The following is an 11,987-nucleotide window of genomic DNA, read 5'->3' on the forward strand; positions in this document are numbered from 1 at the left end:
ATTTTTAAATAATGTTAGTGCTACCCGCGCCAGACGTCAGGTTACGGGTAGGTGTTAGAAAGGGATCAAATTTCTGGGTTTTACCGGTGTCGAGTACGGCTTCTTTCATCATCATATAACATTAGCAGTAGTAGACCGACATTTGCTGTAAAACCTTAGCGTATACTTCTCTATCGCAGCTCGGATGGGAATCCAACGTCTTCCAATCCGTAATGCGGAGTACCCCGTTAGAGCGTTTGCTATCGCCGATGACCCATGGGTTGTCTATTACAATTTGTGAGTCCGGCCCATTCGAAGCCGCGGCATCAAGAGGGGCTCCGTGGTCTGGCCACCGCGGCTACCAAAAGAGCCGAACTGAGCTCAGATGTCTAACGAATCTAATAGATCGTTGTAGACTGCCTGAAGCATCTTTCAATATATGACCAATTGAAAAATTCGGAAGAAATTGGAGAAAAGAAAATTGAAGTATTGCCAAAGAACCCGAACATGAGCTATTACCGACAACGAGATATTTATTCGACACCTTCTGCATGTCATCATCCATAGTAAAAATACAATAGCTACCCATGCATATCAGATGGTCCCGCATCATACATTAAACGCATGTAAATATAAAATACACATACTTATGTGTATTTTATACTTACATGCGTTTAATGTATGATGCGGGACGCTGGAGATGCTCTTAGAGCATCTCCAGCGGCAAGTCTCAACTCCGGTTTTAACGCGAAAGTAACGTGATTGAGACCTGACCAAGTTTTATTAACTTCCAGCAGAAAGTCTTAACAGCGGTTTTTACTTTTTGAAGCTCTAAAGTAGCGATTCAAGTCTTAAGATAAAACTCCAGTTTTAATAGATTATGTGGCCCACTCACTTCAACATACGCGGGAAGATTCCAACAAAACCATGGGGAAGGGGCCTGAATGGGGCGACGACGACACGATCCAGTTGTGCAAGGCATGGATATACACCTTCCAAGACCCTATACGCGGTGCCGGTCAGAAGAAGGCTACGTTCTACATGAGGATGTATCAACTTTGGCTTCAAATTAAAAGCAAAGAATCGGATGATCGATCTGAACTCGCTGTTGCTGGCAGGTTGAAGAAACTGCAGCCCGCAGTGACAAAGTTTGAAGGCATTTATTCAAAGCTGAAGAGTAGAGAGCGCTCTGGATGGAATGAGGAAAAGTACATAACATCGGCAGTGGGGATTTACGCTGAGCGCCACAAGCAACAATTTGAGATTTTAGCAGCATGGAAGGAGCTCCGTGACAAGCCAAAGTGGACAGCTCAGCTCACAACGACCGCGGGTTCAAAACGACGTGGCACCGATGCATCCGTTGTGTGTCGGCCACAGGGCCAGAAGGCTGCAAAGCGATCAAAAGGTGTGCTAGCAGACGACATTCAGCAACGGTTCGTTGCTGCTTCAGAGAAGAAGGAGTTGCTGATGGAACAACAACTACCCACGAGCAGCATTCTCGTATAAAAGCACCTCAATGTCATATCGTGTAGATTTTCGAAGATATGCATCACCAAACAGACGAATAATACTGCCACAAAATGTCTTCAAAGGCTTTAGTGCTGTTGATTCACCAATCCGTATGAGCTCCTCCATTTGGTCGGCGCTTGCGCCGTACGCGAGCATCCGCAGCGCACACGTCACGTTTTGCTCTGGTAAGAGACCAGGAAGTCCTGTAGCGTCATGTCTCTGAACGAAGTAGTTACTGTACTCGTCACCTACGAGTGTGTTGACAATAGTCTCGAATAGACTTCGACGCATACGAAATCGGCGGCGAAAATCATCTGTGGACACGATAAGATGAGACAAGTAGATGGCAGTTAGTACAGCAATGTGTTTGTCGTAGCAGTAGATACAAACGTTACGTTCATCGTGCGTCGAGTTTGGTCCAAAGTAATCGGCCATCCGTCTGGCTCCCCATTTGGCGCGATCGCGAGCTTTTCCTGCGCATTTTCCTGCGCTCGACCCTCCATGCTTAGGTCTGCGCTTTTGGACTGAAGAGGGGAGAATGAAAAGACGGAAGAACTCGTCATCGGAGCTGCCGTCGTCACTGAGGCAGACGCTTGCCGCCGATGCAGAGAGGATTTCCATTACTGGGGAAGAAGGATTTTTTCAGACTGCGGGCTTTAATTGGACAAAATAAAATTGAATAAAACGCTGTTAAGACTTGTTGCTGTATGTCTTCAAGTCTCAATCGCCGGATTCGAGGTCTCAACGGCATTCGATAAGCCTTACGATAAGACTTACCGCTGGAGATGCTCTTAGAGCATATTTATATAGAGATGTTAAATCAACTCAATTGTATCGATCGACTATCCCCGTCTGACCAAATCCGATTGTGCATACACTGATTCCAGTCAGCACCGATTAGACAGCGACATAATCCCATAGTCGATATAGATTTGTTCAGGTAAAACCTCTTAAAACAAAGACAGGATCGAATCTGTGATGTAAGGGTTTTAAAACGTACTGCATAATGACACAGTTTAATCGGATGAGACAGCTATGATACTGAGCACTAAAACAATCTTAGCCAAGCCTGAGGTCGAAACGTCAATCCGACCGCTGAGCTTACGGAGGGCATCCTTTAAGCATGGCGTTGAGTCAACGGTTGACTGTGAAGTCACGTTGAGAAGCGCTTTTCTAGTGTCTCGTGCGCTGTGGTGGTTGATCAACGGAAGCGAATGGCCACCTTCGGCACGGCGGAAGTCGAAGACGAAGTGTCAGTCAGGACTGAGATCTCCCGAAGACCTGCAGTATCCGACAGAGCCCGAAGCACGATGGCGAAGCTGTGGAGGAAGCCATGTGGTGGGAATGCAGGATGCGATGCAACAGGATCTTTAGGGCGTATTTGCGGCTACACCGGAACCTGTTCCGGAAACAGTGGCGGCTGACGAGACGACTGGGACCAAGATGCCTGATATGACCGCAATGACCGATCTCAAGACGTGAATGCGCCAGTTGCGTATGCGCCGATGTTTGTGGTGGAGTGACCTTTGTTGGTGAACATTGCGGAGGCAGCAGCGATGCGCCAGGCGGCAGACCCTGGGATGACCTAGACGACTAAGGCCTAGATGTTGGGTGCACCTGATACCGAGGTGCCGGCGTGTGTGTTGGAGTGTGCTGCTTCGCAGGGACGGGCGCAACAGCTGAGAATGGAATGATCGAGACGAACAAGACCAAGACGACTGGCGTCGCTGCTGAGTCGGCGTGGAGGTGTGCTGCGCCGGTTGCATGTCGAGCAAAATGATAGCACATCCAGCGAAACGGAAGTCGCCGCTGACGTCCCGGTGAGACCGAGAAATATGAGACGCCAAAGGAGCCGCCAGAGTCCGAAGCTGCGGTCGCTGGAAGCATGGAGGGCGGAAGTTCAGAGCGGACCCTTCCGTCGCATCCGTGTCTGCCCCGGAGCTTGTAATGGGGCAGCGGCAACGGACGCGACGCCTGAGCCCACTATGGCCGAGATGACCAAGCTCAAGACGGCGGCAACATCTATTGCTGAGGCGCTGGTGTCTGTAGAGAAGTGTGCTGCGTTCGAGATCGTCGCGGGGCAGCTGCGACAGGCGAGACGACCGATCCCGAGATGGCCGAGCCGACGGAATCCCGGGATGACAGACGTGGTTAGAAAATGGCGACTGCTCTAGTGGATGGGGGCGCAGCTATTTTATTGATGATGCCCGGTAGTGAAATCGATGACTACATCTCAAGCTAATTCGGAAGAACAATTGTGGTGTTGGGAATCCCACGTGAGCTCTAGCTACAAATGTAATTATGAAGCTCCCACAACAATGCGTCTACTAGGATAGTAAACGATCGTTCAGGCGGACCTGAAGTCCCCAGTTCTGCCCTTGCACCGGGACAAACTGGACCTTGTAAACTACTTCTATAGGCCAACCAGTAGAAATAAGAACACGCTACTAGCACGAGCAAAACTAATAGGTGTTATCGTTCCTCGTAGTGCCAACTGCGGAAGGGTACCAGGCACGGGTAAGCCTTTAACGAGGCAAACGAGAGCTCAACACTCGGTTGGAAGAATAAAAGGGATGCAATACAAGCCCTCCCAGTCGTGCAAATAGGCAACAATAAGCCGTCATTTTTCTAATTACTGGTCCACTCGCTCGCAATCCACATACCAATCCTTCAATTTGATACAATTCTCCCATCGTTGTGCTACTACTTGCATTTGCCAACTACGCGGCATAGCACTAAAGAATCGACACTTTTCTGAATTCGTCAAACCGGTTCCATCATCCGGAAGTGCCCCGAATTCCAAGTGCAACAAATGGTTGAGCCGTGACCCATATTCTTCCACCGATAAACTTCGATTCTTTCGGAGACTTCGAATCTCCTCATGCAACATCTCGCGCGTTCCGGGAGGGCAATATCTTTGTGCTAAAGTCTCCATTGGCGTCACTATTGTTTCCATATATGGCTCTTCATCATTCCGTATTTCGTTGTATTGCTTGTTAAGCTCGTCTAGATCATTTCCGGAGCGAAGCTGAGTGACAACCGCGCGGAGGTCTCTCATCGTGTCTGCACTTTCTTTTAACCCAAGTTGTACACCCGGTTCAGCCTCAGCTGAAACTCCAACCACGTTTTCAACCAAACGGCTTCGCCTCCATAGTTCCCTTCACCTTTCCTTGTGACTTAAACCTCACCGGCCCTTGCTCGTCTTGACCGTTCATCGTTATCTTCTTTTTGCTTACACAAGTCAAATTTCAATTTGTTGTGTCATTCGTCCTTTCAGAGTGAAAAAAAAACGTATTGGATGGAAGCCCGTGTTAGGCGGTTGGTACGGTGACGGACAAGCGACAGCAAAAAGCTGCTATATTCGTGCTACGTTTCATGTTCACTTTTTCATTTCATTTTAACAACACAACCAGTCTTGGCGCATATACTGTTAAAGTTCGCTGACAGCAGCCCCTAGGCCCGGAATCGGTTTCAAGGACCTGACGAGTCGAGATACGGACGTTGAATGCTCGAGCTGCTGCTACGGGCGGCGGTGCAACTGTGCAAGGCGCGCGATTGGCAACATTATGGTGTTAGTCGCCAAAGCAGACGGGAAAATCATACTGTACTATCACTCGAGCTGGTATCTAAGGTATTGAATACGTACCATCAATGGTGAGTTCATCCTGGAGAAACGTCATGCTGGAGTCGCTAAAGACCGTAATGGCATGACCAGGAATAACGGAAGCAGCTTGCCAGGGGGTACGAAATTTGAACAGTGTGCTCGTAGCAAGGATCAACATTCAAAACACGGGCGGATTTCAGCAAAGCCTGTAGAGATCCGACCGTGGGCAGATATTACTGTAGACACGTTGTACCTCTTTGGGGGCAGTAAAAATGGCGCGCAAAGACGATTATCGACACAAGTACTCGGCTAATCGAAATTTCGGTAATGCAGGATGGCACGAGTGCCGAGGCACCTCGAATTGCTAACCATGTGTGGTTTAATCGGTATCCAAGACCCGAAAGATGTATTGGCAACCAAGGCGCTGCGTTGGTAGGACCATTTCGTGAACTGTTGGGAAGCTATGGCGTCGAGCGATTCTGTACCATAACCAAGAATTCGGAAACAAATAGCGTCATTGAGCGGGTCATCGCTCAAATGGCAATAAACAGCGAGTTGAGAAGATTACCATATACGAGGAATGACAACCTTGTTTTCAGTGGTGTCATCTACGTTACGGGCTCAACATCATACGATGACACCATTGTCTTTCAGGTAAGCGGCATCTGGCCGTGATATGTCTTTTTTTACTACCCAACTAATGTCGAGGCAGAAAAAGCAGCCCCAAAAACAGCGACAATTGGATAAGGCTAGCCAGCAGGAGAATAAGGCACGGGGCGAACATGAATGCCAGCCAGAAGACTGGATAATGGTGGCACGTAATGACCGCCCAAAGTTGCAAGCGAAATTTGAAGGACCCTATCAAGTATTTTCGGTCCAAGATAATGGTTTCCTAATGATAAATAAGGCAGTACGTGGAGCGAATTCACATGCGCTGAGTCAAATCATCCAAGCCGAGTACCATGGGTGGAAATGTTGTGCCAAGTTGATGTTAGCCGACTTGAGGGGTGGCTGCCTTGTGTAAGTAGGACTATAGAAGAATGCAAAGGGCAAGTTCTTAAAAACATCGTTAAGAGGAGAGCAGAGGGGAAATAGCGATACTAAAGATAAGCTGCTGACAACCATAACAAGCTGACTTTTGATTTCACTCTGAAAGAACCAGTGACACAACAGACTCTATTTGAGAGCTGCTGGTGATTAGGAACAGCCTTATAGTTACACGCGTGCTGGAGGTGGCGGGTAAGTCACTTTGACAAGCTCTGTCGTATGCTTCGTTTGGAAAATTGGAGACTGATAAACTAACAAGTGTTACAACTACTCATAAACTACGATGTCTCTCCCAGAGGCATATCCCTAGATCCGATGATTGAATTCTAGAGCTTCGTGACGTGATTGTGATATACAATAGTGATCATGCAGGATCGTAGTTACCAATTTGAAAGTTCTAGAATTGGGCCGTTTGGGTTACGACAAGCTCAACAATATTACAGCTCAATTTAAAAGGTCATCCCTATGTACGAGTCTCCAGCATATGACACCGTCAATCTGCATACCAAACCTCACATGCACTCGTACATGCCAGAAAAGTGTTCTTCAAGCCTAACTGGGACGCTTAGAACGCACTTGCTCTTTTCCGATGGTGGCTCCAGAGGTAACCCCGGAACAGGTGACAGTGGAGCAATTGTGGTTCGGATCGCGATGGAACCAGCCACAGCACATATTTGCTGAGTCGAGTCAATCCGCAAGCACCAAGCCCACGAACAACATGGCGGAAAACTAAGGTCTCTTCATGGGCCTCAAGGCGTGCGTTGCAGGAAAGTATGAACCAGAGACTGTGCGACGATTTATTAGACAACAGAAAAGCAGAGGAAGCTGTCAGCGGCAAAACATCTTCGAGACTACTTCTGGCGGAACAGAGCTCGCCGGCAGACTCAACATTGTCCAATGGAGCCGCCACCTGCGGGCACAGAACCAGATGTCAGATCCTTTACAGGGGTACGTAAACACCAATGGTATGACCAAAAGGATGGCCATAATTTATGGCCTTTATGTATGGAATTGCGCAAAATGGGACGAAACCCATAGAAGTCAATACAACGCACAAGTGAAAGGTACAAATCTGTATCTCCAGTTGCGCTTAGGGTCTTTTATTCATTAACAACAGCGTAATAATATCACATATGACATACCGATAACAGTGCATTGAAAATGTGTTCTATTGGTAATCGTCGATGAGGCCTCTCCACCACACTTTCTGTTGTGTAAATAGTGCAGATCAATGATTATGGGATGGAGCTGGGATTTGGCCCTCCCCATCAATAGTCCATAACCATATGCGGACCCCTGATCCTTTGGCACACATGACAATGGAGACTAAGCTCAGCGTTGAAAACATTTTACTGGTGACGCAATACCCACGCAATTACACGTCCCCCTACTAGGGGGGAAGGGATGGGGACGGTCAGGATTCCCAGGTCGCCACCAACCACCAGCAAGAGGCCGGTTGAGCGATGGCGGCTCCGTACCGGGTATAGGAAATCGCTAGACAGAGAACCTAAGTGACATCAATACTCCCCAACGAAAACATGCTACTCAGTGTCTTAGTAGTGACCCTATTTGCAATTAGCTACTATAGCCCTGCTATATTACGCTGTAATAATTGTGTCCCTAAAATGCGGCGTGAATATTTACAAAGTTTCATCAGTTTAGTTTACTGTTTAACTAGCTACGAGATCTCCTACTTTACTAGATCGTCTTCGACTTACTTGGAAATACATGTACCAGCTTGTTTCCTCACGTAGCATTTTCAGATTGCTTATTGGCATTCCCTGCCTGCGGAGCGTAGAACATTGTCCTACCGCAGTGTTGTGGTAGAACATAGACCCTGGAGTGAAGCGAGAAAGCGAAAAACAATATTGCTGAAATGCACTTGCTATTTAGCCCGACTGGAGTGGAAGAGACAGGCTATTGCTGCCGGACGGTACCCGACCAATGCCCGACCATGCCCGACACAAATAGAGTCAGTTGAGCAAGTATACGTATATCCGAATGTGAAGACTTCGTGTTTTGAGCGCGCAAGTGCGGCCGACACCATGCATGACGAGCTTTATTGAGGAGATCTCAGTGGACTGGTAAGGGCAGAATCAAAATCAACCTGTTGAAGGAGTTAACTATAGACACATATTCATATGTAACACCTTCTTGTCAACATGCACATACCTTGGGCACCAGCGAACAGCTCAAACACTAGCAGAGCATACATACCACAGTTGTATGAATCTACTTGAACACCTAGATCGCCCTGGTAGTGGTGTACTCGATATTTCCTTGGTGCGTAATTTGGCAGCTGCATTATCAGATTTTCTGCGATCGCTCGGACTGTAACGACATAGCTCGAGCCCATTGGGTCATAAATGCACACATCAGGCGGATGCAAGTTCACCATTACGCAGCACCAATGCTTGTTGCCACAGCATATAGGGATCAGAATTTTCTTGCTCGTCTTGCCCGCGAACATGGTTGCGAAGGCTAGGTATTGACAGGGCTTTCTTTATTGTCAATGGAGCCGATAACACCTGTATCCACGATGACCACATCGTTTCGTTCTCCAAGCAGCTTAGCTATGACGATATTTATTGTATCGTCGCTTAGCTGCTTTTTTCCGACGAGATCTAGGATTTCTGCCTGCTTGTCAAACACAACGTTAAGTATGAAAGTGTTGTAGTCAATGGTATGATTTTGGCAGCGTACCTTTGCAGACAAAAGAGGGATTGATTGCATCTCTGACAGCAAATTCGTCTGTAGGTTGTTGGTCTTATTGCCGAGTGTGGCGGTATTCTGGCGCTTATGTGCACACCAAAGCTCACGGCAGCTGTCCCAATTCTTTCGAAAGTACTTCACAAAGGGATGTTCATCAACACGAGCAGCGCTATCTTCCAATCCATGATCTGCGACCTCTGACTCCACACCGACTGATCCCGACTCCACACCGACTGATCCCGACTCCACACCGACTGAGCCCGACTCCACACCGACTGAGCTCGGCGCCACACCGACTACGGTACCAGATTGAAGTTTAGCAACTGGAGCAGCATAGCTAAAAGACGCAAGATGCACCATGTACTGGAGGTATTTATCGTACTCTGCTTCCGCTTTTGCGTAGACAAGTAAGCTCATGCTCTTCGGAGACCTCGAAAATCCGTAGTCAGCTGAAGCAATCTGTTCCCGCAGGTATTTCAGCACGTGATTTTGGCAAAGTAAGATTGTCACCCCAGGAAATGCTTTTGAAGAACGGACAGCTCTGTGAAATCCTTGTCCACCAGCACACATTGAAGTCTTGACCACACAGGATTGTTTGCTTTGAACACCCCTCTATCGCTGTCAATAGGGTTTCGTATCGCTCATTTTGAAGCTGCGCGTGCTGCAAAAACTGGCCCTTGCCGAACGTATCGTGTGCCATGAACGAAAAAAAATTATACTTAGACAGGTTTGTCCCGTGCGTTGCGTCAATCTTCAAAACATCAGGAAATTGGTCGAATGTGTTTTCATATACTTTGTTTGTAATGTGATGCATGTCGCCAATTTCTGTGTATTCAATAGCACACAAAAACAACAAATGTTAACCTCATCAATTGACGTTAGACCCTACAAAAGCATCATTGTACCTTGCTATCAACGTCGTCCAAGAACACTCGACCAACGTTCTTAGGCACATCACCGAATTGCTTCATCCACTTGTTAAGCCTCGTGTCAGTGCTTGACGGCTCATCCCGTTGTTCGTGAACCTCCTGTTATTGGACGAGGTTTTGCAAGTTTTTCGGAGTGGGGTTACTGTCTGTGTGCTATATTAGGTAGCTGATGATACCAGACTTCTTGATACCCTTTTTGCGCAGCAGATCGACTGTCATTAGCGTTGACTCGTCAAGCATGACGCGTTTCGATGGATGTGAAGAGAAAGCCTTGCTTGTCAGACGATGATTATGTTCTAGTCGGCAACGGGTGATCTGCACAGCAAACGTCGTCTTCTTTTGATCTACTACCTGGACGCAGACATTAATCTGTGGACCATATATAACCATTGCCAGTCAGTGAACTGGCCCCGACTGACCCCGACCAATCCCGACTCCAAACTCATGCGCCTTGCAGCCCTTTGCCTGAGTCTCTTGGCGTGGCGGCTTCGTAGGAACATACTTGTACTTCCCCGAGTGCGTACACACACGAACGTCCACGAATACGGCTTCCACGAAGCTGATACTTCAGCTGCTTTTGACTGCGACTTGTCAATCCTGGCATTGCGCTCTGCCACGCTGGTTATTAGAGCGTACCCTGAATATCTATCTACAAGACAGATAGCACAAACATTAGTGAGACAGCGGGGTCAGACATCCGGTCATTCAATCAAATCTCGCATACCTGTAACGTTTGTGCTTCATTCGCAGCCAGGTACTCGTCAAAGGCCCCCCACGATGCGAAGTCCGCCTTGTTAAGTGGTAACGCCACTACGTCTGTAGGGAAGGCCACCTTCGCTAGTCCTGCTGGTTGAATCGGGCATATCCGACACACTGAAAGCCTCGGAAAACTCTCCATCACCCGACCAAGCATCGCCCGCAGTGAGTGTTGGGAGCCAGACGTCATCCTGGGAGTCTTCTCGGGGCGGCTCAGGCTCGCTGCTGTCGCTCTCGTCGATCTCGCGCGCGACAGCCCCAGTTAGCGACCTCTTCTGGACGGCAAGGACGCGGATATCCATTCCCCCTCGCGATCGCTCCCCGGTTCTCCCGTTCGAAATTTAGTGGCTGCCAGACTGGTTTGGACAAACGGTATACACGGTAGATTCACTTTACATCTTACGGATGGGAGCGCATCGATGATTTGAAGGGGAAGATTAACAGTCGGGCAATTTAGCCACTCTCTTGCTGAAATGCCATTGTTGTACAAATGGGTTCGTATAAACGAGTCGTGCAGGAAGCTCTGAGATATATAAAATTTGAGAAGCAACGTTTTTAAATTATTACAACAAACTTTGTAGCTTGTAACAAAGCCAGCGACAGATAACCAACAATCGTTTTCACAATAGTTTACTGTTTACTTTTTTTTCTCACGCAGAGAGACATTGTAACTCACATGTCAAAACTAGGACAAAAGGATCCTTCGGCCCAAAGTACACGAATATTAGACTTTATGTGGGTAGCTAATTAATTTCTGTTGCTAGTACACTGACCGACCTGTTACGTAATATTTGTGTAGGAAAACCTGTTGTTCTCTGGATTTTAATCCAGAGTTGCTACAACGATCTGAACGGAGGTCTGAATTCTTAAACTAGAGCATCTTTTACATACAAAACGCCATCAATAGGTTGCAATCATTTCATATCGGAAGACGATATCGCTTGTAACTCCGTCCACCTCGACCACAGCGATGGTCATAACATGCACTCATATGAGCGACATCCCTTACCCAAATCGAAATTACGATGTCCTCTACTGTGAGTATTGCAAATTTTGATGTTGGTATTATGTAGTAATATTACATTCTAATATGATATCAGCTTAAGCCGGTCGTACTATTCTGCTACTATTGCTAATCCCGCAAAACTACCAAGAGCTAGCATGCTGCCCTACCGATGCTTACTTCTCGTGTTATAATGTTCTACAGGTATTTATTTTAATGTGTTCGTTAGATAATGAAGCGATCGCGGTGTGAAATTTTCACTTGTATCTTCGATTGTACTTTACATAAACACCATGGTCCAGGTGCAGAATTTCTACAACTAAAGTGTAGCATGTTAGCGCTAGCTTGATCGTCCTCAACTTGGCTGGGAATACGAACTTATCTTTCACGAAGCATTTTACCCATCACGTTTTAGCCCAGCGTATCAGAACATCAGTGGTGCATGCCA

At 47.3% G+C, this 11,987-nt stretch overlaps 2 protein-coding genes across 2 annotated transcripts; one reads left to right on the plus strand and one right to left on the minus strand.

Moving 5' to 3' along the window:
• Window positions 1–906: 906 nt before the first annotated feature.
• Window positions 907–1,485, plus strand: PITG_15587 (uncharacterized protein; the record flags this gene model as incomplete). Its single annotated transcript, XM_002897682.1, has 1 exon — window positions 907–1,485. One exon carries the CDS (start codon window positions 907–909, stop codon window positions 1,483–1,485), a length of 579 nt encoding a protein of 192 aa, XP_002897728.1.
• Window positions 1,486–1,697: 212 nt separating this feature from the next.
• PITG_15588 (uncharacterized protein) lies at window positions 1,698–2,078 on the minus strand (the record flags this gene model as incomplete). The annotated part of the gene is made up of 2 exons (XM_002897683.1): window positions 1,698–1,802; window positions 1,884–2,078. 2 exons carry the CDS (start codon window positions 2,049–2,051, stop codon window positions 1,737–1,739), a joined length of 234 nt encoding a protein of 77 aa, XP_002897729.1.
• Window positions 2,079–11,987: the final 9,909 nt, after the last annotated feature.

This window comes from Phytophthora infestans, genomic scaffold (genome assembly GCF_000142945.1).
Source record: "Phytophthora infestans T30-4 supercont1.42 genomic scaffold, whole genome shotgun sequence".
In the NCBI taxonomy this organism is placed as follows: Eukaryota; Oomycota; class Peronosporomycetes; order Peronosporales; family Peronosporaceae; genus Phytophthora; species Phytophthora infestans.